The sequence below is a fragment of the Neodiprion virginianus genome, chromosome 1, assembly GCF_021901495.1.
Source record: "Neodiprion virginianus isolate iyNeoVirg1 chromosome 1, iyNeoVirg1.1, whole genome shotgun sequence".
In the NCBI taxonomy this organism is placed as follows: Eukaryota; Metazoa; Arthropoda; class Insecta; order Hymenoptera; family Diprionidae; genus Neodiprion; species Neodiprion virginianus.
In genome coordinates, this window is record NC_060877.1 from 9,101,661 (window position 1) to 9,129,362 (window position 27,702).

Genomic DNA, 27,702 nt, shown 5'->3' on the forward strand with positions numbered 1-27,702 from the left:
CGCGATCGCGTCACTCGGCACTCAGTATACGTCCTCGCGTCGTTTGTCCCGGGTCGTCGACGCTCCGTAGCGTTCATTATTAACGGTGGTAAAGACGCACACGCGATTCGGTGCGACGACGACGTCACGTTTGTACAGAGCGGAGAAACCCGTTCAATGAAAGAGCCTGAAACGACCCCGAGTCCATTGGCGTCGAGGCGATTCGTCGTCGACGTCGTTGGGTTTTATTCACTTTCTCCCGATGTAACCCTGGCGGGTTGAACTTTGGTGAAAAACTGTTTGAACCGTAATATAAGGTAATAACGAAGACGAAGACCATGCAACTTAACGAGAGTAATCATCGCAGTGCGGACGAAAGCTGCGTTAACGTCAGTATTAACGCAACGTCTGCGATTCTACGATTTGTTATAACGTCGCACGATTTTGCACCGCGATTCGGCGGTTTTGCGAAGGGTAAGAATTTCCATTTCCCGATCTATCTACACGAGGGAGTTCAGATCACCAGTTACTGACATCTCCGAAAGTGCACAGGATAATAAGTAAGAGGAAAACAACCCCGGAGACGACACGGCTGAACATAAATTCTCAGTCCCATGCTCAGCGATATACAAAAGTACCGATAATAATCTATCGATAAATTGTACCATCGATGAGGGGATTTCCGTCGAACAGCTGTGCCTGTCAGGCTATGCCGGTGAGAAAATCATCTCGAAACGCGATGACGAAAGAACAACTGCGGTGACTCGGTGGAAAAAACGTATCGCAAAATTTACAGGCATTTCTGGGTAAAGGAGAGAGTTATTGTTAGTTACCGTCGAGTGCCGGAAATAATCTGGATACTTTTGAAGGGTCGTCGTAGCAACGTCGTCGACAGCTCCGCAGACCACGAGGAGAATAAAAGCTCGCCGCTTTCGAGTATTCGTTCAAACGAAACACCCTCTCCTACACGTTTATTAACCAGGTTTAACCAAAGGAACACACCGCACGGTACAAAGAACAGCGTTTGTCTCATCAACTGCCCGCGCAATTTTTCATTAACTTACGTATAACCGTTTCGCCGAGGTGATACTATGATTCGGTGATATAAATAACACGTGGGAAGGCGATATTCCTACTACGACTACGCTCCAATGTATCGATGCGACATTTTACCCCCGTGAACGACGAGCTCCGTGTGCTTTCGACTTGGGGTATGTGCCTACTTCGGCGGGGGGTTCCTCTGTTTATGCTAACCACCTGCCGTTGCCTTCCTTACTTATCGTATGGTGCGTGACATTCAAACGTAGATGCTGCTCGGTGATATTGGAGAGCAACAGGCAAAACGACGATTCACTCCGGGGACCGAACGTCGAGTCAGAGTTGTATCAAGATAATTTGGTTGTACCGTTGTCGTAAAGCGTCTGGGTATGCCTACTGGGAGAGTTTGGATCCTCGCAACGCGTCAGATTTGATCTCTCTTTTATTACCACGAAGCGGGAAAATCCGAGTCAGGATTAGAGGTAATATAACTTGTCCAAAGTTTTTCAACGCTCCTTCTTTCACATTCGGAAACCCTCGAGTGTTCTCTTAAAGAATTCTGACCACTCAGCTGGGTGTCGTTTCGGGGTCCGGGATTAATAGCCGTGGAATAATAAAGGGGAAGGTTGCAGAGAGAGAGAGAGAGAGAGAGAGAGAGAGAGAGAAAGAGAGAGAGAGAGAGAGAGAGAGAGAGAGAGAGTGAGAGGTGGCAAGGAAGTAGAGGGGGGGAAAACGAAGAGGACTCGACATGGTGAACAAAATCGTTGAATAATGACTGTTATGCCGGCGAGCGGTGAAGTCGCGGACAAAGCAGTCTCCACCGAAGATGCGTCGAGCAACGTCGAAGTGGCAAGGCTCGAGGCCGTCCTGGCCGCGCTTGTTGAAACCAAAGTCGAGTCTATGAAAGCATCGGCTTCAACGGCGACCAGACGCGTCGGGAGCGCCCCAGCGAGTCCAAGAAGACCCAGATTAACCTCATCCTCGACGGTGTCCTCGTCCCAGAACCACAACCACCACCACCACCACCACCACCATCACCACCACCATAACAGCCAGCAGAACAACAACCACCACCATCATCATCACCATGATCACAAGCAAGACAAGAAGAAGCACGAGGAGCGTAAGCACAGGCGTCACGATTCGGCACCTTGTGGGGAATTCATCGGAGTCGCGGGTGGCTTGACTGACCAGACGGATCGTCATAGGACAAAATACGGTAAGTAACGATCGCTGGATCGAAAGATCGCCCTTCGAAGTTTGGGAACGATAGTCTTCGACTTCTTCTGCTTCTTCCTCTTTCTTTTCTTCTTGTTCTTCTTCTTCTTCTTCTTCCCCCGCAGGCAAAGGACACCGGAGGGATTCGGAACAGCCCAAGAGTCCTCGGAAGAGACGTCGGCACTCTCGAAGTCCTCAGGGTCCTCCGGGACTGCGGAATGTCCTGGAAGATCCTGGCCCCGAGTCCGGACTAGCTCTGTTAGACATTAACAGAGACCAGCAGTTGGACTTGCTCAACTTTGAACGAGCGAGGGAAGCTTTTGGCGACACTCGTGAATTACCAAGGCTTCAACAAAGCTCGTGCCGTTTCTCACAGAGCGCCACTCAGCTGTGAGTTGAATATATGACACTATTCGGACTAGCCGGATGTTGTGAAAATTGTCCGAAATTAAGGCTACGAGTGTCTTATAGCTTTTTATAAATTATAAAATCGTCCCGGCACGCTTCTACTAACGTTTCCTTGTTGTTTTTTTTTCTTTGTTTCTTTAACACTTATTGCGGTATTTACGGTAACTGCATGTACTTTATTACAAACATCTACACCCCAATTCAATTTCGTTTCATTTTTCCTTAGTTACTCTACCCATCTTATCTTACAGCACATCTTTCTTTCTTTCTCTCTCTCTCTCTCTCTCCCTCCGCATCTTTTCACTCTCCCATTTCCTTTTCCGCACTCCTCAGGTGGCTGGGTACGGAGTCACTAAAGACCAAGTGCGTAATGTTATTTTTTTTTTATATCTCCCCATCCCAGACTTTCAACAAAACTCTTCAATTCATTCTTTCTCTGGCCCAGAAATTGGGAAATTCAGGATCAATTAACGAAGTGGTAATAATATCTAGAATTTTTTTTCAATTTTCGTTTAACCTTTCAAAATCTGCGAATAATTATATAATTATTACCCATTCGAATCTTGGGTAAAAATGTAAATTGTTAAGGAAAAAAAGGAGAAATGGGTCAATCTTGTTGAACGCGAGAATCTTTGATTTAAAGAAATAGTCAAAGATATTTCAAAGTTTGAAATCTCTTGATTGAACAGTCTCAAAATACACCCATCACTGTTACCCGGTTATTGAAGAAGTCATAACAATATTCGGATGAATATTTTTTTTAAAATCGATGAATAATATTTTAATACTTTAGGATCAAAGGCGAAATGTTTTAAAATTGTGTAAGCTGATTTACAATGCTCGACATGCTTATCCCAAGTCGTCAAGTCTGTTATACGCATTACGGTAAAACTATACGTACATAATCACGTGATAGTTTTGTCTAAAGTGATCATAGGCACGCATACTATGTGCCCCAAATAATATTGAAAGTTGAATGACGTTGATAAACAATGGGCTGCCGGATTTTGTTTAAACTATGGATCTCTGACGGAGGATTGAGAGAGAGAGCGAAAGAGAGAGCGAGACGTGGTCGTCAAAACAGATCCTATGAACCATGCTGGAAATGTGAGTGTTTATTTTGACGAAAGGCAAAGTATGGCTGGTGAAGGTAAAAAGATGTTAAAGGTAATGCTGCGTCTGGCGTGTAATCGGCAAAGTTCAAAATGTTTGACTAAAGTGATTATTAGCGATAATAACCAGCCGCGTAAGTCTCTGTCGGTGAAGTTCACTGACGATTATCACCGTACAATGCCGGTGCTAGAAAATTCAGTTCACATCGTCAGCCTAGCACGTTGTCGCGTATGCTAATTAACCTCCCGTCCGTGATAATTGCCTTTGAGATAATTCAAGTTAGATATTTTACCGAGCACCAAACCCTCTCACGAAACACGGAGATAATGGAGGCACGTCCTTTAACAGACAGCAAAAGCGGCTCAAAAACATCCAACACTTGTTAAAGCTCTCCCCTTCTCCCGTTCTCTATCCCTCTCTCCCTCCTACTCCCCCCCCCCCCCCCCCCCCCCCGCCCCCCAGCCGCCGGCTGCTTAGACGTGCGTCAGAACGTGGATAGGCGTGGTTTATTTTTCACGTGACAGATTGTATTCGTTTAAAACAAAGTGACAAGTCAAGAAATTAAGACGCGGAATAAGCCTGACGATGTGAATAAAGCAGGGGTAAATGACCAAGTAACGAGACCGTAAGATCGCCTTCTAACGCGAGAATAAAGGTTTCAACAATAATTTCTTCTTATACAGGGTGTTACCTAGTAAACAACGCGGTATGTTGGGTTGCCTTCCACTGAGGAGAACAAATATCGGTAATGTAGACCGACCGATTTATCGGTAGGCAGCGTGTTTAAAATCCTTGGAAGTGAGCTTGAACTGCCTGTGTTGCCAAGTTGTGTGGATTTGACCGAGCAGCTGTTTCGTACTTCATAAATTTTTCTGAAGCGTTCGATGATCACGTTTCGGAGTCACATCAAAGTGATTATGGCTCGGTACGTCTGTTTTACCGATACTCGTTCCCCTTAGCAGTAGGCAATCCAACATAACGCGGTATCTACTGGGAAACACCGTGTATACATCGTGAAACTAGAGAAGAAACGTATTATTATATACCGTTTCCACCTTCAATCGCATACATTACGATGATGGCAGCATTGGCGGAGAATCAGGAAACTTTTGTCCGTCTTTCTGCAGCCGGAATACAAACACGTCAAGTTTGTGAAAGGACTGGGAAAGGATGAATATCGCTAACGCCTGGTAGATTTGGCCGTTCGCCAGAATTCTGATTAACTCCTCGTGCGTGGATCAGCCTGATTGTGAGATTATTCCAGGGATTAGGGCGCTGTACGTATTACTAGGTTTACCAAAGCTCGGAATGTAATTCGGGCACAAACTGCGGAGCGAGTGAGATTTTAGAGGGGAAAGTTTTTTTTACACGACCAAAGGAAAAAAGCACATTAGGCGGGTACTTAGCCGGCGTTAGACTTCGGCCACTAAAGATGAACGAGATTTAAATTGATGGGAAAGAAAAATTCACCCGACTACAACGGTAACACAGCTGTGGTTAAACAGTTTCGGAAAGCTTTTCCCCAATCGATGAACGCCACGCAGATTGCGAGCATAGGTATAATTCTACAATAAAATATGTCACCGATTCCAGAAGTGTCGAAGCTTAATTACCGGGACAAAAAAGAGTCTGCCATCCGTTCAAGTCGCGACGCGAAAAGAACTGCCTATACATTCATCTCTCTCTCCTACCCTTCTTACAATCGGTCGAAGAACGAGGAAATCCCATCAGCCCGATTGGCCAGGGGTTGTTATATGGATCGGAAATTCCACTCTGAAACTGGGATCGGATCCTTAGCAAGCTTCTGTTCGATTACTGCGGCGTACGCGGAGCAAAGCGATGCGCAATTAGTATCGAATCGAGTTCCGTGTCTCCCGATCAAGCTGCAGCCGGACAGCTGGCCGCTAATTCATTCGGTGAAATTGGGGCATAATTCCTGTCGAGTTAACGAACTTGTTATGACTTTGGTCAATACACCAGGATGATGAAAAATGTATCGATGCGTAAATTGGCGAGCTTTCGACGTGCGGGAAGCTCCAGGTGCGTCTCGTTTCGACTGATGATATCCGCCAAAAGAATTGTTTACGCCACAGTTCCCCTTCGAAGTTGCTAATTACCGATTAGATCGATAAACTGCATCGTTTCGAGAGGCTTTGAAGTCTTCAAATAGGAGCTTGACCGTGCCTCTTCAGCATGCTAATTCCACTGTCCAATATTGATCGGTGAGTTAACCCGTTGCAAAATGAGGCGAGAAGCACTTGTGCCGTTTCCTCTGTGGTGAGAAATTTAGTGCCCTGCAGATATGAGATATCATGAAACACCGGGAAATATTGCTAGCGTGTTTTATCACGATATGGATTACGAAACGGTTCGCAATCGGGTCTGGAAACGGTCGTGTAATACTTTTTGTCCTCATTCCTCCAGGGTTTTAAATATTTGCTGGGGATATTAGAAAAAAATTCGTTAAAAGAACGAAATCTAATTTCAGACTGACATGTTTGTGTGTGTTTCTTAGTTGAAATTTGAATGCCTGATGAAGACGCGACTGTCCTCGGACACAGCTGCGGAACGAATTCGATGATAACTCGATACAAAGATTCGTTCAAGCAGTCCATAAGGCATTGAGATAATAAACGAAGGGAATAATTAAACGAGACGGCAAAAAAATTGAGATAATCGAGGGCGAAAAAGAAATTGAACATTAAAAAATGAATAGTAAAATAAATAAAAATTGAATATAGATACTTGTATAACTGTGTCTGATTGGGTGTAAAAATATATCCCGAAGTAAATCTGTTTGTTTACGGTGCTACTTGGTGTAAACTAAAATGGCTCAAAATCTAAATTTACATATGTGTATACGCGTATAACGATTTGGTAAACGATCGCGTGCCTTGTACCAGGTCCGCAGACTATTTATTTGAAATAGTTTTCCATGTAACAAAATTTAGTTTTTAAATCTGGTCTCAAATTATTTTTTCTCACTCATTGTATATTTTTACAGAAAAAGTTCAAGTTTCAAGAGTGTTTGCTATAGATTATTGATACAGAATTTTCGAAACGATCAATCCTGAACTGAGACGTTCGAATTTATTTAACAACAAGAAACTTTCAACTTCCATAAATTATCGATATATTTGTTTTTTTTTTCTGTTACTAGAATTATAATTCGTAACTGTATACCCTATCCAATCACAGACTACAATTATTTCGAGACAGAGAAATTTTTTTGAGAAACAGTATCGACGATAAATGAAATTTAGTTATTTAAAAACCATAAACAGACACATGGCGTTATTCTAAAAGACGCTGGAACTCGACTCGAGAACAAAAGGTATTCAATTAAGTATTGAGGTTTGAACAGTCGATTCGAAATGATGAAAGAAAAATAATTGAAAGTTTTCGGATTGGTTTACTCGAACGGTGTGTAAGGATACACGACGAACAAGATTAGAAATTCGTAATGAGAGTAGAAGAAAAAACAAATTACCAATTAAAAATAACACCGCGTTCGGATGGCTGCGTATTTTCCTGCAGTTGAGAAGAATGCTCAAGTTTCATCTTTAATTAAAACTTCTTCTAGCAACTACAATTTTCCCCGACGCGATGAATGGCCGCTTTCGCGACTACTGCAATGCTGGCATGCAAAATCAGGTATCGTGCGCACAAACGCAGTAAACACGAAGAATACGTGAACACTCTATGCAGTTCGACATAAAGCATAGACGATGGTCAGATAACTCTATTGATTTTACTTCGAATAGACGTTACTGTTCAAGAATCGCGATACTTTTCCCCATTCAACGAAAAGGCATCTCTGCGTTTTTATGCCGGAGGATACGCGATTTTTTGTGGGAATTTTGATAGTCGTATCGTATTATCGCAAATGAAGATCGATGTATAAAAGGGATTTCAAGCTGGATCGCGAGCGAGGGATAATAATAAGAAGAAGACGATATGGGGATGAAGCGCTCAAATATTCAAAAGGGCCATTTTTCACTTTCAATTTTCAGGATACCCTGGCTAATATAATTTCGACGTCAAACCACATTAAAATGCAGTTCGTTGAAAATTTCAAGAAATATTCGAAAATCGTAGGAAATTGTCCGAAAGCGTGGAACGTTATGGAAAATCCTCGAAAATCTTAGTATTTTTGCATTGAAAATTACAAATTTCTACGATCAGTTATAAAAAACTATACATTTTTTATAAAAAATTATTACAATTTCCGACACGGACAAGATAGATTTTTTGTTTCGTAGAAACTTGCGAAGTTTAGTTAAAAATTATGAAAATTTTCAATTTTCTATGAAAGATAATTACGATTTCGGACCCAGACGATATCATTTTTTTTCCTCGTGGTATTTTTAGAATTTCGTTGACAAGTACAAGTTTTTATGAACTAAACGAATTTTTGAACCACCGCTAGTTGTCGCATCTCTATCACTAGGAATACTTACGTCAGACAAGTTAAGTATCCGTAAAAATTTGGCTGCTTGATTCTACATTCAAACTTCAAAGTCTGATCTTCTAATCTTTCGAGTATGATCTGGACGGATTTAGAGAATCTGTCGTATAGTTTTGAACTCACCTTGTCTCAATAGCTGAGTCTTGTGAAAAAACTTACATCTTTTAGTTTTATAAACCAGGTATTTCAAGATATTCTACAACAAATTGATATCCATTTCAACATTGGATATAAGAAAAACGATCCCGTAAATGCGAGCCACTCTATAATTGTCTATAAAATACGATGAAAATCTATAAAAAAAAATTACTACGTTTCACGAAAACGTATACGATATTCTACTAAAAATTCTATGCCAAAAACTACGAAAGTATCCGAATTTCTCTACTCGGTCGTGACATCAAATTGTTATGGTATGCGAACCTACGAATGAAAAATATGTACAGTAAAATTCGTACGCAATAAGACAATGCAATTTTGGCAGTGGTAATTATCGAACGTTTCAGCGCCGAGTTTTTAACGTTGAAGTGAATTCGCGAGGCTGTCTTAAAAAAAACGTATATAATTGTAACACTTTGAGGTAAAGAACACTTTCCGAACGAGTATCCAGCTACTTTTCGCCCTTCTCGAAGAAATCGTGTAAATTATACTCCCTCAACAAATAGCCGCGAATTGCGTCATCGATCACAAGCACGTAAGGTAAACGTGTAGTTCCGGACTTATTTTTACATTTTGAAAATAAATAGATGTATCGACTCGGTAAAGTCAGATTGCTTTGTCGACCGGTTTGAAATAGCGAAGAACCTGAAAATGGGGGGCAACATTACGCATTAGTGAAAATTAAGGTTTGATAAATTTTCTTATTAGCAGCACTTTGGATTCGTAAATCATGATAAACGGCGAGGCCAACTTCACGATGGACCATAAATTCTAAGACTCGAAAATAATCACCACCGAGATCATAACGAGATATTTATTATTCGACGTCTATTACGGAGGATCACACTTTAATGAATAACGAAAACACTGGAATGAATTATCGGCGTGTACCGTGACCTGACTACCTATCATTCTGCGAACGGTTTCTATACCTTCGTGATAAATGTACAGAATTCTCAAAATTCGTAAAACTTTATTGTTAAAAGAACGAGGATGAAAATGATCGTTGATGGAAGCATCGGAAATTTTCAACAAATGTACGAAACGCGTAAAGTTGAAGTTGATCGCAACGTTAACGCAAAAGATCAAGAACATCAGAGTATCGGGTATGAATTCGGTTTTCCCATCTATCACTATACATCGAAGGTTCAGGGAACTGTTTAAGTTTAAATAAGTTTCGGAAATTACTACTCCAACAAAAAGTTCGATATCCTGCTTTGTTCACCACTTCACATGTCTCGACCAGTTGGAGCGGCTACCGATTTTCCCTTAAAACCCAGAAGCTGTCGCTTCATCGAAACCCTCGATTCTTGGATTCCCTGTTAGAAACTAGCAATTTCTAACGCACGCCTGTTTTTTCGATCAGGAAAATTCACTACGACGTTGACGACTACGTAGCGTTGGACCTCGAAGACGAGCTCGAAGACGAGGAGGACAGCCACAACGACCAGAAGAAGAGACGCGGTCCCTGCGACAAGTATCATCGGCCAAAGAGGAAGCGGAAACGACGCCGACGGAGAATCGACCCGGGCGAAACACCCGAAGAACTTGCGGACCCCGAAGAACTTCCACCCCGAGCCCGATGGACCATCGTCGCGACTGCCTGCCTCCTCCTAGCCATGTCGCTGCTCCTCGTCGGCGTCACGCTAAGGATGGCGCCGATTATCGACGACATGGGTATGTGGATTGCACAATTTTTGGCCGGGGTTGAAGTTCCAAATTTGACAAGCTCCGAAAGCGCCTGATTCCGAATGCTTTGGTGGCGAAGCTCGAAGTAAAGAAATAAAACTATTAAGAAACATTAAAGTTTCGAATGGTCGGAAATCCGACGGTTCAAGGTTTCGAAACGCAGGATTTCGAAGATTCAAGTTACGATAGAGAAAAATTAGGAGAAAATAAAGTTTCGACGGAGTAAAATTCCGAAAGTTAAAATACACTGACACAGCGCTGTTTACTCGACGAGTGGGTGTAAAAAATTAGAATTAGGGGAAGTCGGAATGACCAGAATTCCGAACGTAAAAACATCGAAAATCCAAAACAAAGAAAAATCAAAGCAGCGAAATTTCACCGAGCCAGAAATTCATAGAACTGAAAGTCTTCTATCATTCGGAATTTCGATGATTCAGATTTTCAAATTTTCTCATTTTCGCACTTTCGGAACTTTGACTTGTCGGAGTTACGCCCTTTCGGCATGTTGTTCTTTCGGAACTCTGAGCGTCGAGTTTTAGACCACTCGAAACTTTGATCTTTCGTCAAAGTTTGATTTCTTTACTTCAAATTTCGGCACCAAAGAGTTTGTAATTTAGCGCTTTCGAAACGTTTCAAATTCGGAATTTCATCCATGTTCCGCAATTTTCAACACGAGTCCAACATCTTCCCACTTGACACGAAATTTCCACGGGCAATTAACGACAGGGTAAATCCGCCGGCGTTTAAGCAATCAGGGTACGTCTGTTTTAATACGTCTCGTGGACAAACGACAATCGGTAAAATGCACGCTCAGTTGCCAAAATGCAGACCGATTTTTAGTAAAACGTACCCTGAATTCCATAAATGCAGGCGGATTTAACCCTTATGCGTTGAATTGCATACGAAACATTCCTAAAAAATGATCTGATATATTGATCCTATTCTAATTTATTATTAATGTTTTTTACTTATTTCGAAGTGTATATTTCGTCATTTAATTTCACGCCTAACAGACGAAACAATACAGAGATCCTAATTCTTCAACTTCATTTTAATTATTATTATTATTATTATTATTATACACGTGGTATGTACCATCATCATCTATCGTCTCAATTATTTTTTTCTTCTTCTTGCTAACTAGAAAAAAGAAACGTCAATTCGAGTAAATTATCTGATGGTGATAATCTCATTTAAATATCTCATACGAACGTACGGAAATGAAGCACAGGTTTACTAAAAAATTGTCAACTGTCCACAAATAGACAATTTGAAACTCCGAAGTTCAAGTTGAGATAAATATTTCAACGGGCTGCCAAAGCGATTTGTATAAAAACGTGTAGTTTAAATTTGTTTAATGAAAGCTGGTGACACAAATTTTTGACAACCTCTTTTTATTCTGCTTCTGTCGACTATAGTTTCCAGAGCTTAAACAGGGTTCGTACGTACAGGGAAAACCTGTAAAACCGAGAAAACTCAGGGAATTTCTTACAGGAAGGAAAAATCAGGGAATAGTAAGAGAATTTCGAAAATAAGACTGGCATTTTGATTCTGTCGAAAAAATTAACTCGTTCTTATACAAAGTACCGTCGATCTTGACAAAGAAGAGAGAAAAAAAAAAAACACTTGTAGTTGAAATTTTGTTTCGTCGCACTTAACACCAAACCTTCTTTCGTTTTTTTCTTACGTAAAATCCCAGGGTGTTGTTTGTAAATTGATAGTCAAACGATAAATTAGTTACTAGTTAATTATTAACATTTAAAAGAATCGTCATCAATCAGCGGCATATTTCGTGAAATATTACTGGAAAAATCTTATTTCCAGTCTGGGATACCCGGAAAAGTGAGGAAACATCAGATTGAAAAATGCGAACGAACCCTGTTAAAAATCGGTCCTAACGTCCAAGAAGCCGTCAGCAATTTTTACAATGTTTGAAAGATAGTCGAAAACAATAAGTTTGAGGGGCCGAAGGCAAGTCCGGCGATTTTGGTACTAATCGTAGGACCGCAGGAGGCGAAATTCGAGTCCGATTTAGCGTGTTCGATCTACGGGTACTCGAATCCGTGCAAAGGTTTAACTTTCGAGCAAGCTCCTCTTCACGGTCAGATATATATAGAACGGATACGTGCAAACATCAGCCCCACCTCCGCAAGCGATTCGACGCAAGTAGAAACCTCCGTCTTTAGTCGAGCTTGAAGATTCCTCGGAACCGCTTCTCCTCCTCCTCCTCCTCTACGACCTTATCCTCTTCGTCGCGTACCTGCTGCTGGCACATACGTCGACGCCGAGACGTTACGGTGGCGGAAACTTGAGTGTATTTTCAATAATACGAGCCAAACTTCAGTTTGTTTATCTACCGATGACGCGTGTTTTACCAATTCCTCCTCGGACGTGACAGAGTGCTTCTTGTTCCGGCTCACACGGAGCACATCTCGGTTTCAAAACATATCTCGTCAATCCGGCAACGGTTCGCAGCTTTCTTTTCAAAAGTTATTCACTCTCGGTGAATTAATACTCGATCAACCGATGGCTCGTTAATTGCGTAAGGAGTGAAGGAGCACGGCCTGACATTTTATCCGTAAAGTGCGGACAACGAGAGAAATTCAAGTTCAACGGACTCTTGGAGTAAAGAAAAGAAAAAAAAAAATAAAAGCATATTCATGATCGAAAAATATCGTACCGATTTGTTTCAAGGTCGTAAAGCTTTGAGTGTCATCGTTGACAAATTATAAAAGAAAAGTCGATTCCAAGTTTGAAATCTTCGATTTTCTTTAACCTTTAGCCGGCACCTTTATCCGCGATTTAATTTTTTTTACTTGAATTGGTTTTTGAACATTCCATCAAGTGCCTTTTACAAGATAAAAAAGGTCGGAACCATAATTTTTAATTTCAAGCTAGTCGGAAAGTTTTTAAAATACAGAAACTTTCAAGTTACGATTAATCTTAATTAAATACTCTTAGGTCACGAACGTCACCGAGGTGCCGGCTAAAGGTTACAAAGTATTTCAGAAGAAGTGTCTTCGCGTACGTTTTATATATTCGAGACTGAACAACTCGACGTTCAATGACTGTACACAAAATTGCAAAGCGGGGTTTCTAAGTGGAAAATGTTTGATCTCAGATGGTTTCTTCATTTTATTTATTTTCTTTTCATCCATTTCCATAAACTTGCAATGTTTGTTCGCTGATAATTCTCAAGTAAAAAGAAACATCCCCGACTTGTTTCGTTTATTGTATAAAATTAATTCACAAAAAATATCATTTTGCTCATTTCGTCAATATCAAGTAAAATCAATGAAATTTCATGTTATTCGCCCTATCAACGTTCGACTAAAATCACGTGAAATGTCAGCTCAACTAAGCTGCAATGGGAACGAATTTGCGGCGGGTTGATCAGTGCAATTAAAACAAGTTTCACACGCAGGTCTTGCAAGCCGTTATCAAAATTCATCAAGCTTCGATTCATTCTTCTCAAGTATGTATTGTACTTATGCATTTGAAGCCTCGGCATCCCGTCGCCCAGGATTATCGAAATGTTAACTAATTGGACAAGCTCATCTTGCCTCGAACCGTCTCGTCAATTCCTTCAATTGCAAAATCGTTGAGTTCAATGAAACAAATAAGTATTTCATTATTTTTCTCTCTTCACTCTAGATCAATGAGATCAAACACTCCTTGTATTGTTGATTTTGAACACAATTGCGAACGAAAGACATTTTCGAGCAACGTGATAATTTTTTGTTTTTTTTTTTTTCTTTTTTTTTACCAGATCCGTTTACGACACTCCTCGTTTTTTTTTTTTTTTTTTGAATAAGATTTAAGAATCTCATCCACTTTGCTTTCATTTTATTCAATTCACCTGTCATTTTGATTCCTCAATTCACTATACATTATTTTCGTTGAACAGCAGCACGATTTTCGCCACATTGCCAAGTTGTATTCATTCGTGAGATGAGCTTGAAAAAAATGCTGCTTCGGGAATTGAGACTGTACAAGAAAATAGTTAGAAAAATTTTCCAAGTCTTTGCTTGTCAAAATCTTTACCTTTATCGGAATAAAGTTGCAAGTTTCAACACATTTTTACTGCGAAGATTTCTTTTCCAATTGCAGTTTTTATAGCTTTTAGATATTGCGATGGAATTATTGACGAGTTTATAATATTCGTACAGCAAGTATAAACGATATTTAACGGATGTTTCTAATGAATTTTAATCTTTCGTAAGTTTATGCGATACAGACGCGATATTTTACACCTACCATAGTTGTAGATAAATTTATGGAGCTTTACCGAGCGATTTCGGCTGTCTCGATTCACGACGAAATAGGTACTATAAAAACACGCATAAAGTGCGCATTGATCATCGCGAGATGGGAAAGCGGCAGATTTGTTTCTGGAATAAGGTCAAAGAGTTTTTAATTTTAATCGTATTTATTTTATTTTATTGTTCACTTTTTATTCAACGTGAAGATCTGACGTTGATCTCGTGATTCCTGTCCCGGATATTTATATCACTCGGCAGTTAGTCGTTATAAATTTACTTAAATCTTAAAATCTCAAAGCTGTTCTGCATCATTCACCGCACAGGCAAAGTATTAATAAACAAATTTAGGTCAATTTTCAAACTTCAACAGACTTCCTGGCCAACCAGGCCATATAACTAGAGCCGTGAAAAGTTGTTATAATTTTTCACCAGCACACACGCACATATATATACCGTATGGTCGCATGGTGTAAGCCTATTATGTAGTATATCGTGTCAATAAATCACAAAGAACTTTAAGTTGATCAACAATCTGGACCAAAACACCTTTGTGAATTTATACTAATCGTACAAAGATCGTTAAATTCTCTCTTGAATAATTTAAATTCACTCATGAATTAACTTTAATCTTTTGACCCTTTTAACTTTTGAAAGATTTAATCATTCCTTGCAGGAGTTCAAACAAATCCTCGTTAAGTTTGCGATCAAGTTTTTTCTTTCTTTTTTATCGCTATTTATTTCAGTATTTTTATTTTTTTTTTGTTTTCATTTACCATTTCCAAAATTTCCATAAACGTCGAATGAAAAGTCATTCGTTCAAGCCGCTGGAAGTTTGTTGGACGAAATTCATTGCTTCCGGTTGAAAAGTTGGTGAAAAATATTTTCTACAATCTCCGTGAGAGAAAAAAAAGCAGTTATTTTTTTCTCGATCATTGAGCTGATTTCAACTTAAATTTACAAGGTTTGGCAAAAACGTGGTACTCGATTATCGCTGACTTTCTCGAATGTTCAAGGGTAAAACCGGCTCCTGAAACTGGGTGCAATTAAAATAGAGTTAGAACTCGTAATGCGCCGAAAGCCATTCACTCGTCTATGCTGCACAGCTCGTAGTAATCGTGCAGGGTGTATTAATATACCGATGTTTGACGGGTGGCGGTTTATAGTTATAGACCAACTTGTGCAATTCGAGGCGAACGTGGTTTCGCCTCGACTTAATGCACATCATGCCAATTGTTCTCGATTTTCGTTCGAGGTTCACGAGCTCGTTTATAGCTTTGTTTTCCTCCGTGATTGGAAAAGAAAAAATTTCATGCCTTTATACGTTCCCACGTATATATTTCCACATAATAATTACAACTGGATATGAACGGCGAAAATCGGAGCACCGAGTAACTTCAGCCAACGTATAATAAACAAAAGGTCATGATTGGGGAAAAAAGTTATAAATTGTATACACGGATCGTTGCACGAGCGTTAACCGAATTTATTGGAATTGAATATCTGATTTAGAAATCTTTCTGCAACTGGCCAATCGCGATTGTTGATCCAAACATAAATTAGGGTGGCCACAAATTTTTTGGGAAAAAACATTCAATGCCAATTTCATTTCAAATTCAATTTGAATCGAAGAAAAATATATTGTAGACAAAAAAAAAAGAAAAAAAAAGTCAGTTTAAGCCAATTTGTTTTCTCAACGAAAAAGAGTAAATTTATTACCCCAAAAAATCATTTCTAATTCCCGGGATAAAAAAGCCTGATATCTTCAGTTTTTTCCATGTCCAAATTAAAAATCCTCTGACAATTCCGGGTTTTTCACGACCCCTTTTGAATCCCCCGACATCTCAAGGTTTTCCAGATTTTCAAGGTGTCCGGCCACCCTGAGTCAAACCGATAAAATTTGGCTTCCCACGGAATTAGAAGCGATGATATTAGCTCCTTTCATCGATGATATTAGCGCGTGAAACTCGAATCGCGTAGATAATACCGACGGACGTTAAACACGGCATTAGAGTACGGCCAGTTCCGTTCGGGCCTGTCGATACAGCCCAGAGATATTTGGCCTGTATGCCAAGAAGAGATTAGCCACCGCAGGAAGCAGCTTCCGTCCAAAAGCGAGCTATCAACTTACCGCTTCGGCGTAATTATTATTATTATTATTATTATTTTTTTCTTCAACTCTCTCTCCTCTCTTTCCATAAAGAGATTTTTGCCGTTATAATTGGGTTGGAATAGTTTAAATGTTTCTTTGCTAATCTAAATTTCGACGACGTTGTAGAATCTCTTGCTTTTTAACGCGCCGGATGAGGGAAATCCTGTGGTATGCGAAGAAAACAATAATAAGTTTGAATTTCGGTCGGTTAATCGAAAAAGAGATTAATTGAACTTTTCGATTAAGCGATTAATCCTAAAGATTATGAATAAAAATTGCGGATTAAACGATTGATCGTAAAAATGATAAATTTAGAAGAAAAACGATCGGTCGGTAAAACCGATTAACCAATTGATTAATGAACCTATTATTCGTCAACGATTAATCTATTAATTTCCCAGTCCTACCACGTTTATCATCTTTCAGTTATTCGAGTCTTTGTTTCCCGACGAGTTTCGTCTCAATATAATGGAAAGTTTTGCAGCATCGCGAATTCTTAAATATCGAGGCCTGTAATTTCACGGGAATATACCGGTGAATTTTTCCGCGTTATTTTGTATAGGTCGTAATTTTAGATTTATGTTGAGGGCATTCAAGGGCCCATGAATATTAAACCGGATGTGTTTGTTATCGGTCGATACGGTATCGTATACACAAACTGAAAAGAAAGAAAAAAAAAAAAAACACTGTTTATTCAATTTCGCAGGAGCTGCTGGCTTCGTTTCGTAAAAACTGTGATCGCAGCTTCCGATCGTGCTTCACAGTGTTGAAAATAATTGGGCATCTGCAGTGATTTTTGTTGAATTTAATTTAAAATCCTCACCGTTATTCACTCGCGATTTTTCCAAATTTTCGTCGGTCGCTCGTTGCCGATTCTACGTAAAATATATACAGACGCCTACTTATAACACGTGCGCGTAAAATGGCACGAATTTTCACGTGAGATTTTCACTCCAAGAGTTTTCGCATTTAAGCCGTTAACTTGAAACAATAAACTTCTCGAACTGTTTTGACGTGGGCTGAACAGTTATAGAATGAAAAGAACTGACGTATGGTATTCGTGTGTGTCTCGGTATTGCATGTAAAGTTAGCGTTTTACCGATGTAAAAACGATTTTCCTAAACTTTGCTCTGTCGTATCGCAATACCGAAATTTTTCAAAAATCTGTGCTAATGTACGCAGTCTAAGAACGACCAAAAATAATCGATTTTCGAAGAAATCGACAAGTTTTTCCCCGATTAATCGAGTATAATCGATCATTTCTCAAATTCGATTAATCGACCGACTCGATTATTTTTCCACGCCATCGGTTTTTTGTTTTCGACTTCCATGAACGACGCAATAGAATATCAATTTATGTGATTATGTAATGAAGAGTATTAATTGGTATCATTGTCTTACTTACTAAGGTACTTATTTGATATAATTAGTGAATGATGAATGAATATTTTTACCTAAAATTGAAAAATATTTTGAACGAAACTATGAATTATGAAAAAAACTTTTCCGTTATTAAGACTAGGCTCAGAAATTTATTTTGGTTTTAAATGCACCGTTCAAAAAGAAAATCCGAAATAATCGATTAATCGATTAATTTTCACCGATTCAATCGAGTCGTGTTCGATTATTTTTAGTTTAGTGGTCATCGCTGGTATCTGTATTATACATAAATGCAGTACGTGCCTATGTGCAAAAATTACGAGGTACTAAGAGCAGAATTCCAAGAAACACGTTGATTCCCGGCGATCGTGACCCGTTTTTGAGGTATATCAAAACGATCGTAAAATATGATCACGTATAGTTACGATAAAGTGAAAATTAAAGAGGTGGAAATGTCAGAAAAATAAAGCAACTTGGCCAATTTCACATCCGCAGCAATTTCTCCTACGATAAATTTACCTGCGCATGTGTGCAATAAATCAAGGTAAAAAAAAATATATTCTATTCGGTGTATACATGCATACACGTAGCAGAAATGACGTTGATAAAACGATTCTAACTATTTCCGTTTCGTTAGTTTATGTATTTTGACCAAACGGGCTCAGCGGTCGATCAGCCCTTCGGTTATTCATCGGTATTTATTCGAAGATTTTCGTGTAAGAATTTTATAAGTCTGTTTTTTCTTTTCTTTTCTTTTGTTTCTCAAATGACGTACAACATTGAGAGAAGTTTTCAGTTCCGGTTACCGCTCAGTCCTTAACTATTTTCAATTTTTATTACAATCGTAAAATATAATTTTAGGTAGAAAATGAAAATTAGTTTTTACAGCTCTTACCGGAAGGTCTAGTATCCGTTACTGTTCTTTCTCATTACGATCACTGTTGCTAGATTTTCTTGTAACCGTTGCGAAAATTTAACGCTTGTGCAACAATAAATTGACGTTAAAGCCTTGTTTAACTAAAAAAGTAGAGTAAACCTCAGGGACTGATTTTGCGTTGCAATTACCAAAAAAGGATCGACAATAGCGCAAAATGATTAGGCGTACGTCGTTTTTCATAATTCCAACAATATTCGAACAGTTTTTTTAACGATATCTGTTTTACTCAATTTTTCTAGTTAATATAAAAAATGAAATTTTTCTCAGTGAACAGCTTTCAAGATTGAGTAAAAAAAACGATCGCTCCCTTTGATCGAACCACAATTTGTAACGGTTAGAATTTCCCCTCAGGTATCTCAAATTCTTAGTGAAATATATACGTCGTCGTAAATCAAAGATGCTTAGGAAGAGTGTCAATATTTGAAGGGGATTACGACGCGAAAGTTCCCAGCTGTTCTCGCGCTCACAATCAGCCGTTAAAACCTTCCAATTTTGTTTCCTTACCGCGAAAGATTTTCACCCACTCTCCGGCCGAGCAAACTTTCGGAATCCAATTATCTTTTTTTCAACTTTTGTATTAAGTATTACTTTCGACCACTTTCGGAGGGTGAAAACTGTTTCTATATCTCATACAATACCTACAACATATACATATTTATATAAAGATAGAATGAGAGCTTTTAAATTGCGTAATGAAAATTTAATATTTTTCGCGTGGAAAATAAAATTTGTTACAAGATTTACTCGGCAAGCTTTTTGCGAAGAATCAAAAGGTGAATCAATTAAGCTTTCGTTCGCCGTTTTAAAATACGATCCGACCTCGTATTTAACTGGCTACACGACGCAGAGCCAATTGAGCGAGGCAATGAGCCTGAAAAATAAAATCGTAATAACTATTGAGCCGAAGAGCCAATATTCGCTGTGCTGCGAATGATCGGGAACATTGATCCTTCGAAATGCCGAGCGTTCATCGACGCCTCGCGTTAAATCGACACGCTTCGAATGAACGTACGCGCGTCTAACCGTGGACGCCAAATTTAGAACGAGCAGGGAAAAATATTTTATATACGTACACCGATTTGTGCGACTGGAGATTTTCTGTCGACGAATCGTAAATCATTTATATATCGCGCGGCGTTCCCTCCGCCCGAGAGAAAATAATTCCACGATAGTTATTCGTGAATTTATCACATTTATTAGCTATAACCTGGCTTTAACTTTCGATAAGTTTTCTTCTTTGAGCATCGTCGTTTCTTACCTAACTTGTCTCGGTTTGATCAAAACTATTTTAAATGGCACAGCGTTTTTTTTTTTTTTTTACGATTATCCTTCTATCCGACACTTATCATTCACCGCGATTTTTGATCGGAGTTAATCACAGAGATTATTTTCAAATCACAAAACAAGGATTTTGCAATAGTTCGTAAATTTAAACCGTATAAATTGCAATGATTTATCTACGAATCTGAAGTTTAAACAGTCGATCGCCGTTTCGTTGAAAGATCGTGAAGAACGATTTTTCCAATAACAGAAATTGAAGCGATAGAACGATAACGAAAAAGCTTTTCAAGCGTTTTGTATTCATTTGATAATTTTACGATTCTGCAAGTATTTTCAAACATTCGATCAGTTCCGCCCAATTAATCTTATTATAAATCAATCCTAGGTAGATACGTTAGCTAAATTAATCCAGATAAATGCTTAATGATTATACAAATGAATTTGGAATGCCAAATACCTCAATTTTAAATAATTAATCTCTTTGGTGATTGAAGGGAGAAAAATTTGGAATCAAAGATAAAGTTTCACGTTTTGTGTATTTCTAAGCTTTGAACTCTGAACTTTAAATTTTGATCTTTCGGCAAGCGATTTCATCGAATAATTTCAAGGCGCTAACGAACAGTGTAAAAGAAATGTTTCTCAAACGACATGCAAACGTGATTTCCAGATTATAATCTATTATTTCTGCTAGAAACGGTTGTCCGAACAATTTAAAGAAACGACTAAAACTCCATTGAATACGATATACAATAGAAAATTCTCTTAAAATAAAATTTAAAAACTTGCAACGAGTAATCACACTATGGATGAAAAAACGAAAATTATATCATAAAATGAAAAAAAAAACTCAACCGTGTAAATGTAATTTTTCATTCCGCAGTGATAAATGTTGAAAAAGAGTGAGATAAAAACAGACGACAGACCGAATGTACGCCGGATAGGAATTGTCGTATAATTAGCGAGAGGATCGACATGGATTACAATCACCGAAGCGACGGATCGTCGGACCCGGCAGCCGACGACAGGGTAGTTTTCTACATCGACGATCTATCGACGCGTCCGGAATCCTGCCAAAATCCAAGCCCCGCGATCTTCCAATGCGGGGGCCTCGAGACGCCGGGACTTTATCCCCCCGAGACGGGGAGACATCCTTCGCGTTCTAACTCCGTTTACTCCCAATCCGGAAGACCCCGACGTTCCAGGACGATTACCGACGGAGATATTCACGTCGGGAGTCGTCGCGCCAGCCTCCACGGGGCGAGATCACGGGCCAACAGCTGCACCGGGACGACTCCCCTAGGTGAAAACGCTTCGGAAACTCAAATTCCTAAACGCGATTTTAAACTTGCCGCATGAACTTGCTCATTCTCATCGTCAGCCCGAGACTTGGCAACTTTCGTTGCAGCTAATTCTTTGCCGAACAGGGGTTGTGGAGTAGTTTGATTGAAAAACTACGCTGGGCTGTATCGAGGGAAGGGGGGTTGAAATTGTGAATTTCAAAAGTTCCGAAAGTGACGAAATCCCAATTTTTTGCTGGCGAAACTTGAAGTAAAGAAATTACGCTACGACGAAACGTCAAAGTTTCGAATGGTCCGAAACCCGATGCTCAAAGTTCCGAAAATACTAAACGTCGAAAGAGTCAAAGTTCCGAAAGTGCGATAACAAGAAAATTCAAAAATCTGAAACACCGAAATTCCGAATGATCGAAGACTTTCAGTTCTATGAATTTCTGGCTTGGTGAAATTTCTTCGGAAGTCTGGTCATTCTCAGTTTTCGTTTTTCTGATTTTTTACACCCACTCGTTGAGTGAACAACGCTCTCGGAGTATATTTTTTAATTTTCGGAAATTTACCTTATCGACAATTTATTTTTCGAAATTCTTCTCTATCGGAACTTTACTTTTCGGAACTTTGCTCTAACGTAATTTGAATTCACGGAATATTATATTTCGGAACATTGAGCAGTCGTTTCCAACCTTTCAAGACTTAGTTGTTTCGTAAAAGTTTAATTTCTTTACGACAAATTTTGCCATTCTTTTGTTTTCTGGCTAATCTTTACAATCGAATGAGCTAAATTCGAAATTTCCAAGTCGTGTTAGCAAATCGATATTCGCACAAAATTACATGTTGTTTCTTTTGACAGGATCTTTTTACGAGTTCGATAAAAAATTCGATAAAAAATTTTACGCCCGATATTTTCAAGACTACGAAGATCGTGTGCCACTATTCAGTACAGACTTTATTATTATCCAAACATTGGGAAATTTGGTATAAAAATTTAATTTGTTTTTTAAGAGCATAATTCAGTATTTTCACCATTAGCTCTGCTCGTTATAGCCAAATAAATAATTTTACATCCAGACGGGTTATCGAGGCATCACTTTCGGATGTTTTGAAAACAATTTTCGCAACAACATTTTATTACACATTTAAAAATATTAGTTGAGAATCTTTTTATTACTTTCCTTTTTTAAACGTCTAAAACTCATCTTTAGTCAAATCGTTCAATTGATTTACAATATTCCTCGCATATTTGAATCGTCCCATAATTTTTGAACTAGTGACGTAAAACGATACTTGAGGCTTTAAAAAAAAAAAACAGTTTGTCAACCATTGAACGATTCAAAAATTCTGTCAAACTTATATTCCAACAGCAAATCAAACTAATAATGTATTTCAAGTATCTCATTTCTAAATTTTCTCGGTAAACGAAAATGTTTTCACTCCAACATTCCAAATTCGTATTACCAGAAAGAAACTCTGGGAGAATATCACAATAAAAAAAAAATGGCTCGAAACGTTGTATTTAGCAGAACTGCAACGAGTTCAAGAATAATTAGCCACGTGGAAAAACTTTTCTCCACGGAGTTTAAGGCACGTCAAATTTATGGCAAATGCGCGGTATAAAATACGCGTAGAATGGTCGACGTCTGCAGGCAGACAACAGGATTAAGAAAAATTCATACACGACACATCGAATTACGTTGGGTCAGCTGCACGAAGTCGAGGTCAAACGGGAAGTTACAGATCAGGCATAAAAGGTATTTCCGATTGGCATAAGTCTTGTGAAATTGGGCAGAGAAGCGAACGTTTGTATCAAAAATTAAATTTCTACCACCCAGAAGTGCCGATTTTGTTTATTTGATTAATCCTACTTCGATCGATGGCTTCCCGACAGCTGAGATAATAATTTTCAAGCCTTATTTTTCATTCGTTAGTTTTATTCGACTGGCTTATAAAAAAACCAGGAGGAAAAATGTTCTCACATTCCTATCGCCCTCGAGTTTTTATCGCTGCATCTAACGTTCTTTCGATTTTTCGTGTCGTGATTTCGCAATTGTTTAGTCCGTGCTTTAAGAGATTCTGCAGCGTACGTAATTTTCGTGAACGTAGTCTGATAAAAATTGACGACTCACCAATTTTTTGAATCACGAATCGTCGGCCTCTCGCCATCTTCATAGAGGAAACGTCTACCTAAAAATAAACAAGAACACCAAAGATTAAGATCAGAAGAAGAGTTAAAAAAATTATAGTTTTGTACATTGGAATGAACGGACTGTCGTCAGCTCGTCTACATTTGTCAAGCATATAGGCGATACTGTTTCAATCTTCCGGTATGACCAAAGTATCGAAAAACATTTCAACTCTGCCAATAAATTCCTAATAAAACTTATTCCACACGTGATTATTTTCCTTTCCTCGATGATTTATTCGCCACAAATTCGTTAGATTCTTTCGAATAAAATTGTTGCAGTCTCTCTTCGTCCGTGTATAAAGTAAAATATCAATAAAACAAGCATGTAAAAGATGTGGTGAAAAACGATGTTCAGGGGACGGGAGACGAGCGAGTGTCTGCAGAAAAAATCGTCCAAAAAGGGGAAGCACGGTGCGTCGAAAGGGTTCGATTCGTGCGAACGCAGGAAACAACGTCGTCGCGTCGACGGAAGTTGTCAAAATCGCGGTTCCCCCGATTGGGAACCCCGTCGATATCGCCCAGGATCGAAGTCGTCGGAAAATCGTTATCATTGTACTGTCAATTTTCATCTTCTTACTCGTCGCCTCGATTCTCGTCGTCGTCATCACCCTGACACACAGCTCGTTTCACAGCCTGCCCGCCGATCCCGGAAAAGAATCGGACGATCGTCAAGATAAATAACGTAAATATACATACGCAAAGAAATTAGGCTTTTTTTTTTTTTTTCAAGTAACAAATTGCGGAATACAAAAATCGACGAATTCTATTTCTACACCTATATTTCAAACTTTATCGTTAATCTTCGGTAAAACAAAAACTAATTTTGAAACCTGAATTCTTTTTATTCCCCCCTCTTCCTGCTTTTGTTAGAAATCTTTTTTAACTTCACACAGTTTTCATTTTCAAAATGTTTCCAAGATTTATTCTTTCATTCGCTTCATAAATGACATCATGTATCAATATTCTCGAAACTGGTGTAGATTTTTCTCTCAAATAGTTGATCAAAAGCGCTGTAACGTTTTTTTTTTTTTTTTTTTTTTTTGTCAAAAATCGCAGAAAAAAAAAAAAAAAAACGATAAACAAATTCAGAAACACGAAATACTGAAACCAAATTTTAACGGTGGAATCAAGATCGTTTAGCAGATTTCTCAGTAAGTTTATTGAAAGAACGCGAAATAAATTTTTGACTTTTGGCAAAAAAATATGTTATATTGTCGAAGATCTGATCTGTAACCAAAAAAATTGGTACGTTAATAAAAAGAAAGGAGCGGCAAACAAGGCTCGAAAAAATTTGACAATAATAGAGAAAAAAATTTTCAACCGCGCATCGAGTCGTCGCGAACTTGTAAAAATACGATTATCGATTTCTCGAAATTTGTTGCAGTTCGGAGGGAGAACGAGGAGTTGTTGAGTTCACTGAGTCAAGACAGCTTCGTGCCTGAGAACACCACAGCTCAGCAGTGAAAAGTGAAGCAGCCTGTTATATGTATACACACGTACGATCGGATCGACGGAGAGAACTAGAGGAGGGAATAACGATCCCACGCCTACGTTCGATCAACGTGCACATGTAATTATACAAATTTTGAATCCTGCAAAAATAGAGGGGAGAAAAACGTGCGTAAAGAATTTATTTGTTCACCGCCTAGGTATAATTCCGCGAACTGAAAAATCATCTTCTCTCGCGCTGTAGAAATATTGATAATATATCACCATACGGCACGTGGTAATCGTACAGTTCGCAAGGATTGATTTATTTTCATTTCTATATATATATATATATATGTTTTTTTAATAATTTCAGCAACATTGATTACTTGCCTACGGAAAATACTCACATGTCTTTTTTAGTTATTTAAATTTTGCTTTAAGCATAACGCGATCAGACACAAATCGCACTTATCAATTCGTCGATTTAAAACTTGAAACTTTTTATTCTTCGTTCTGGAATATCAACATCTTTAACAAATTTATATAAATTAATTAACTGCCCATGTCAAATTATCACGCATATAATACGGCGCATCGATTTTCATACTTACTCCAATTTTTAGATACGTTGAATTTCTTCAAGTCTGGACAGATAACAAAAAGAATTAGGGGGTGAGAATATGTGACAAATAAATTGTGTATATACCGGACAGATTTTGCAGCTTGAAAATATTATCCCAACATTTCACGCTATACTTAGATTCATATAAAATTTGCTTGCATTTATTAACTGTCGCGACAACGAAAGAATCCATTGGTTTAGAAACTTTGTGCGAGAGAGAGAGGGAAATTAGAAGAAAGAGAAAAAAAAGTCATTTCCTTAGGTCACAATCGTGATCGCAGGTGAATTACACGATGCGTAGTTTGTTATTAATACCACATACTGTGCGAAAAAACGAAATGTAAATATTTATTAAGAATTATTATACGGTTGCTATGACTGTTATACATATATGTATGCATGTATGTGTACATATGTATATATATATATACATACATACATTATACGTAATATATGTAAAACATGGTACGATAGGAATTGGTCAATATAATTAATTGTATATAACAGTAGATGATTGTCTGTGAGGAATTATTGCAGTCCATATTATAGACGCGACAAAAGGAAACGGAATGTGAAAAGGGAATGCAAAAAAAGCGTTCATTTTGTCCGCGTTTATCGTTTGTTAAAATGCGACTTATAGGCAAGACTATAATGTTACTAATAATACAGGTTTAACGTGCCAATGCCATAACGTAATAATATTGCATACATGTAATTTTAAGTATAATAAATGTATAATAATAACAACAACAACAACAACAACAATAATAATGATCAATACACGATTGTATGATTAAAATATGATTATCAATTCAATATTATACCTATAAATATTTGTAACGCATTTGCGCATACATATAAATACGTCGAAACTTGTTACAGTGTTTGTACATTAAAATTGAAACCGAATATTAAAAACTTTTATTAACAACGCACCTAGATGCGTGTCGTGGTATGTAATATGCCGTGATACCGTGTGCATGGATATAATGTTGAAAATGTAAGCATGTAGGCGGGATACGTTATGCAAAAATCTTTATTAATAATAATAATAATTATAATAGTAACGATAACGGAGTAATAATTAATCCAACGCTGTTTTTTGGTTTTTTTCACAACTCGGGAATAACGATCAGTTATCGACCTTGATCGTCTATAGAAGTGTTGTTAATAATTCTATCTGATTTTTTCTACCAGTCATATTGAAACAAGTCTTCTTGTGTATTTAATATATTTTTTGTTTCTGACGCACGCCTAGTATTTACTCGAATTAGTGTATTCTAAAGGTGTTTCTTAAAATAATGACTTTCAGTATAATTTTTTTGAATAATTTTTTAAAAACAATTGCAAGTGACATAAAACGAAATATACATACTTCGTTTTTCCATTTTGCTATGCAGGAATGGAACAGTTAGTTTGATGCTATCTGAGCCAGTTTTTTCTTGGGCTTTAATGGGTTAAATCAATTCAAGAATTAAGAGTTGGTTTAAATTAATCCTGTACGTATAAACTGTTGACAGTGAAAGATATGTACGTTTATAATACGAAAACTTATCGCAGGCCGGAGAGGCCGATTGTCGGTTTGCAACTCTGTTTTTGCATTTTCAATAGACCAACGGCCGTCCTTGAGTACTTCTAAATTTCATAATATACCGTGCCAATTTCTTACATTTCACAGTCTCGTGTAATTGAGAAAATAAGCTGGACTTGATTAAAAAGGGATCGAACGACATCTTGTAAATATGCATTACCTTTGCCTCTAAGGGTGTTATGACAAAATTGTTCTATTGGTAAAAGACGTGAATAAAAAATAAAGAAAACTCCAGACGTCGCGCGAGTGTAAGTAATATTAATAATACGTCAGATGTACATACATAGTGTGGGAGATTTTTTTCTTTTCATCGTTTTCATAAAAATTAAAATATTAAAATCCCCCCCCCCCCCCCACCCCTCGAAAGAAAAAAAAAAAAAAAAGAACAAACGAACAAAGTAAAACGTAACTCGTAATAATATCAATGATAATAATAAACCGATGAATAAAATGAATAAATGCATAAATAATCAAATATATATGAAATAAAGTTTATAGAGCTT

At 38.1% G+C, this 27,702-nt stretch overlaps 1 protein-coding gene across 2 annotated transcripts; it reads left to right on the forward strand.

Moving 5' to 3' along the window:
* Positions 1–27,490, forward strand: LOC124296719 (uncharacterized). Of its 2 annotated transcripts, none has more exons than XM_046747014.1 (4): positions 1–2,236; positions 2,361–2,625; positions 9,750–10,060; positions 24,940–27,490. In XM_046747014.1, exons 1-4 carry the CDS (start codon positions 1,789–1,791, stop codon positions 25,017–25,019), a joined length of 1,104 nt encoding a protein of 367 aa, XP_046602970.1. In that variant the 5' UTR covers positions 1–1,788; the 3' UTR covers positions 25,020–27,490. The 2 variants fall into 2 exon arrangements, 1 of the variants encoding a protein (XP_046602970.1); XR_006906445.1 differs by lacking the exons at positions 1–2,236; positions 2,361–2,625; positions 9,750–10,060 and adding exons at positions 12,294–12,697; positions 20,962–21,381; positions 23,911–24,237.
* Positions 27,491–27,702: the final 212 nt, after the last annotated feature.

Coding starts and splice junctions, on each gene's coding strand:
- LOC124296719 (XM_046747014.1), top strand. CDS start 1,789: ATGACTGTTATGCCGGCGAGCGGTGAAGTCGCGGACAAAGCAGTCTCC. Junction 2,237..2,360: donor TCGTCATAGGACAAAATACG/GTAAGTAACGAT, acceptor CTTCCCCCGCAG/GCAAAGGACACCGGAGGGAT. Junction 10,061..24,939: donor GCCGATTATCGACGACATGG/GTATGTGGATTG, acceptor AATTTGTTGCAG/TTCGGAGGGAGAACGAGGAG.